At 51.8% G+C, this 5,241-nt stretch overlaps 1 protein-coding gene across 1 annotated transcript; it reads right to left on the reverse strand.

Annotated features, from left to right (window-relative positions):
* Positions 1–1,860: 1,860 nt before the first annotated feature.
* Positions 1,861–4,144, reverse strand: Dusp23 (dual specificity phosphatase 23). The gene is made up of 2 exons (XM_048356785.1): positions 3,760–4,144; positions 1,861–2,907 (listed from the first exon to the last, which is right to left on the reverse strand). Exons 1-2 carry the CDS (start codon positions 4,024–4,026, stop codon positions 2,722–2,724), a joined length of 453 nt encoding a protein of 150 aa, XP_048212742.1. The 5' UTR covers positions 4,027–4,144; the 3' UTR covers positions 1,861–2,721.
* Positions 4,145–5,241: the final 1,097 nt, after the last annotated feature.

Consider the following 5,241-nt stretch of genomic DNA (forward strand, 5'->3'; position numbering starts at 1 on the left):
GGCAGGCTGAAGGACTAGAGATGATGGACAGCCAGCCAGATACAGGTTGGAAGATACTGCTATTTGATGGCTTTTTCTCCCTTACTAAGATGTGTGCATCCACATAAGAAATGGCCGTCCATCTCCTCCCTGACTCCCTCAGGGAATGAAAGCTGATGGCAGCAGCTGCTGCTTGTTGATCCGATGTGATCATCAACTGGGGGTGGGGAGTGTGGATTTCGTTCCCCCCAGGGGACATTTGGCAGTATCTAGAGACTTCATTGGTTGTCACAACTGGTGATAAAGGGGTGTGTTACTAGCATCTAGTGGGTAGAGGCCAGAGATACTGCTTCATGTCCTGCTCAGGACAGCGCAACCACAGAACAAATCATGGGACCCAACCTGCTAGGAGCACGGTTGGGAAATCCTGGCTGGATGCAATGCCACGAAGGAGGCTTGTTCCCGCCCTCTTCCCTCAGGATAGTACAGAATGGGAACAGGTCATGGCTAATCTGCGACCTCCTCATTGGTGGATAAATACAGAAGAGAGGGTGACAAGAAGGCAAAAACGTAAAAAAATTGAAGGCCAAGAATGAGCCCAAATAGAGCTTCAGGCTAACCTCTCAAGGAAGATAGAAGGGTAAGGGCAGAGTTTTTCATTTGAAGTCAACTCTTACTTATTTAAAAAGCGATTTCCTTAAGCACATAATTATATGTTTATTTCCCTAAGGAACTCTTGAGGCAGAGGAGACCTGCTTAAATTATGGGGAGGGAGGCTGCACACAGGGCCTTAATGGGGTTAAGAGAATTTTTCTATCACCTTCAAAGGAGCCTGGGAGGAAGGGAAGGGCACAATTCTGCTTGTGTGGCACAGAGGATGTGGGGAGGATAAAACAAAGGAGGAACAGAGAGACAGGATGAAGAATGGTAGTACAGCCTTCACAGCTCAGGACAGATGTGCAGACATGAATTCTGGGGTGAAGCTTCGAGACTCCCACTTCCTCCCCATCCTGACAGAACAGAGAGGGCGGGGGGGGGGGGGAGTGTGTGTGTCCAGGAAGTGGCTGCGCACACCCTTCTTGCCTGACTCCCTCTACATGAAAACCTGTACAGACTCCTTTGGAAGATCATTTAGCTTGCATCCGGGCATAGGAAAGCTACAGAGCAGGGATGGGAGAGGCAGGGGGATGGGCCTTTTCAGGGGAAGGTAATAAGGGTTTCATGTGTGTGGCATCTCTTCATGCTATTTCTTATTTCTTCTGGTGCAGTCTGAATGTTAGGTTTTCTTCTCTTTGGGCAATATCCTTCCCAGGGGGGACTGGGAATCTAAGTAAAGCAATTGGTCCCTCAGATGCAACAGCCAGACTGTGTGGAGGGTACCTTACAGTTGGTGAGATGCAGCCGATTCACCTTTTGTGTCAGCGTGAGCAGGATACCATGGAGTCGGGTGAGCAGAAGGGAGAAAGTAGACAGAGGTGGGGATGGCTGGGACTGGCTCTTGACTGAGGCCCTAGGGAAGGGTCTACAAGGATGGAAGGACTCACCTGCTCCATCCCTCTATCTCACTGTGCCTGGATTGACAATTTCTAGTGTCCATTATGTGTGTGACTGGACTATGTGGTTAGCTTCTCCTGCAAGGTGGGAGCTCCTGAAAGCAGAGATCAGGCCTCATTCTGCTCAGTGCCTTGCACCCCTAACTGAGCCTCTTTCAGATAGGCACACAATATGGATCTCATGAATTCTACTTTATTCAGCATAGCCTGCTATAGCAAGGACAACTGTTCAGACCCATGTCAGCCTAACAGAGCCCATTTGGCTAGGATATGCGATTCACCCCACCTCTCAAGAGGTTGAAAGTACGATAAAGAAACGTGCCTAAGATTCATAGCCCGACCACTCTTTATTTCATTAATGAATATTCACCTCCCTGAATAATGAGAGTTGTTTAGCTCCAGCATTCTTTGGTCTGATACTAGGTAGGATGGAAGAACCACATGAACAAGGCAGTACTGGGAGCTGGCAGGTGGTTCCCGGTCCTGGCAAAGTGTAGACAGTTGTCACTCATGAGCACAACACCCAAGCTTCCTCTGTTGTGAGAGGGACAAGGGTGACATGCATGGGGCGAGTGGGCTTTGATTGAAGGGTGCCATTAACAGGGTCCCCCTGACCAGGAAGTAGCAGAGATCTGGAGATTCCAGAAAGCTTGGCTGCCAGGGATGTGCATTCTTTTCACTGACATTTCCCCCACAAACCATATCAAATGGCATCAGGGAAGAGGTACAGAGAATTCCAGCACCTTAAAGAGGCCAAAGATGTCCTGTCCATCTTATCACTTTCTAGAAGTATGACCTTGGCACATCTCTGAGCCTTAGCCAACCCATCCAAAGAACAGAGATTTTGTTTTTTTGTTTTTTTGCCTTTCCTATATCCTAGAGCTAGCATGAAGCTTAAATTGATGTGTGGGAGTGCTTTGTAAATTGCTGTTCAGTGTGAGCTGGTGGTGGCAAGGTATTTATTCAAGGAAGCAGCATGGGGTCGTGTTCCCTTTGGTGGGGTCACAGCTATTCTGTCATTCAGGACCTGTCTGCCACACAGGGCTGCCTACTGCAGTCCAATGGGAGCCAACGGAAGATGGAGGGCTTCATATATCAGTTTCCTTCCTCTGTGGCTCCATTTCCCAGCACAGGGCAGGGGGCTGAAGTGCCAGCAAAAGACTTCCGAGACCCTTCATTTCAAGAACCCTTATTTTGTTCGCTGGTAGAACTGGAAGACTGCTTTCTCTTGTTCGTGGGTCTCTATGGAGCCAGGTCGCAGGCGACGAATCTCCATGATGGCGTCTCCTGCAGTCAAGCCCAGGTCCTTCGCCAGGTAACAGGCCAGCATGGTGCCAGTACGACCCAAGCCCAGGGCACAGTGCACTGCCACGGCCTGTGAAGAGGCAGCTTAATGTGGTGGAGCCCAATGCCCTTCCCAGTAACCTACCACCCAGCCTCAGACCATCAGAGGGTGAGAAATGCCACGTAAACCACAGAGGGCTATCCTTGCATGGAGTGACTGGCTCCAGAGGGGGCACCTAGGTAGCCTACCTCCGGGACCCCTCTTTTACCCTTGCTGTCCAGCACAGAAGCCAGTAAGTCACCCGTAGCAAACGTGGGCAGTCCAAATTGAAATGCGGTGTAAAATATACACTAGGACTTGAAGATGCAGGACGGGCAGGGCTAAAAATATCTCATTAACATCTTTATTTGATATTGATTATATGTTGAAATAATACTTTTTTTTTGGCCTTACTGAATCAATAGTACCAGAATTGATTTCATCTGCTTCTATTTACAGAGATAGTCTACATTACATATAATCTACATTGTATGTGATATGCCTTGGATAAGACATACGGCATGCCTTATGTATAATACATAACACACATTATATGTCATCTATAATGTATATCATGATATATGATGCTATATATAATGTGGCTGCTAGAAAATTTACAATCACAAGCTGTTGCTCCCTTACACTGGACAGCATTGTTCTAGAAGGTGGTAAACAGCCTCCCTCTGGCCTCCTCCCACTGGGGTACGGTCCCTCCAGTGCCTGAAGAGTGTGTGTGTGTGTGTGTGTGTGTTCGTTCCCGGTTTCCTCCAGTGCCTGAAGAGTGTGTGTGTGTGTGTGTGTGTGTGTTCGTTCCCGGTTTCCCCTCCTCCGGCCCCGCCCCTCCCTCCGCCCCAGTCCCCGCCCAGCCCCGCCGTTTCCCCCCCCCCGGCCCCGCCCTCTGACCTCTCCCCGCGCGTTGGCCTGGTCCACGATCTGCACGAAGCGGTCGATCTGGCGGGGGTCGGGCGGGCAGAAGTCGGGGACGCGCAGGCGGTGGAGGGTGAGCTCGGGACACTGGTCGCCATGCGGGGGCCCGTGCTCCGTCAGCGACACCAAGTGCCGCACGCCCTGCGCCTGCAGGAACTGGTAGTGGGCGGGGAGCCGCGGCAGCGCCATCCCCGCCAGCCGGCCCGGGAGCACCCAGGAGAAGTTGGGGGGCTGTGCGCCCATCGTTGGAGTGGGACAGGGAGGGCGAGCGCACGGGACGCGGGGTCACCAGGGACGAGGCTGGCCGCCGCTGCTCCGCCCTCCGGGGTAACCGGCGCCCGCCCAGCTCCGATGGGCCACGTGGACCGCGGGACCCGCCCGGGTGACGCCCCTCTCCGCCCGGGCGCGGGCAGCACCGCCGGGGGCGGGGCCGGAGCGCGCACCCCAGCGGCAAGTCACTCAGCTTGGCCCCGCCCAGCCGGAGCAGGGCGTTCGTTGATTGGTTGGATGACCAACTACCCGGAGGGATTCCGGCCGCGGAGCTCCCCCTCCCCAACAGAAATGCAGAACAAATTAATTGCTTTTGTAGATGACGTAACCGGGGTCGGGCTCTGCTGCTCCCTGGTGGCGCATTGGTGTTACTGCATCGCTGGCCACCTCGTCCCCTCTTCCCCGGTCCCCACCGCGGGCCTGGCCTCGCCTTCCTTTCTTCACAGTGGGTGTAGGAGGGAGAGTTTAAGAGGTGACAAATCTATTCCCGTCTCCTCTCCAATGACGGAGCAGTCGTTGTGGGCTACTTCTTCAACTTTTCCAGTAAGAGCGAATTAACTACGACAAAGGTGGTTCATTTAATTTTTCCCTTTGCTGGAATTGTTTAAACAACAACAACAACAACTGGACTATCACGTGGTCCCCAGCAACTTTACTCAGAATAATGAAGTGATGACATCCATTCGCATAATCACATTTATTAGCTCCACCCTGTGGCTCACGCCTGTAATCCTAGCTTCTCAGGAGTCTGAGACTCGAAGATCATGTCTCAAGGTCAGCCAGAAAACTCCAGAAGACTCCATCTCCAAAAGGTCAGGTTAGAGGCATGGCTCAAGCACTAGAGTGCCAGCCATGAACAAGCAAGAGAGAGGAGAGTGTAAGGCCCCCCCGAGTTCAATCCCTGGTATTGTTATGCTCGAGTTCAGGACCCCTGAAAAGACCACCAGAGACCAAGATTGATGTAAACAGCAAAGAGGTGTTTATTGCGAGCTAGCTCAGACCTCCACGCACACAGCAGCAACTGGTGGCGGTGAGAGGCCCAGAGTCAAAGTCTAGTAGTCTTTTTATATCATGAAACAAACAACTGTTAAGCAATCTGGGGAAACTTCTCACAGTCAGGCCTATGTTTGATTAACGATTAACAATCACATCATCACACCAAGCAAGCAGAGGGAAATAGGCTAACCT

This window comes from Perognathus longimembris, chromosome 11, assembly GCF_023159225.1.
Source record: "Perognathus longimembris pacificus isolate PPM17 chromosome 11, ASM2315922v1, whole genome shotgun sequence".
NCBI lineage: Eukaryota > Metazoa > Chordata > Mammalia > Rodentia > Heteromyidae > Perognathus > Perognathus longimembris.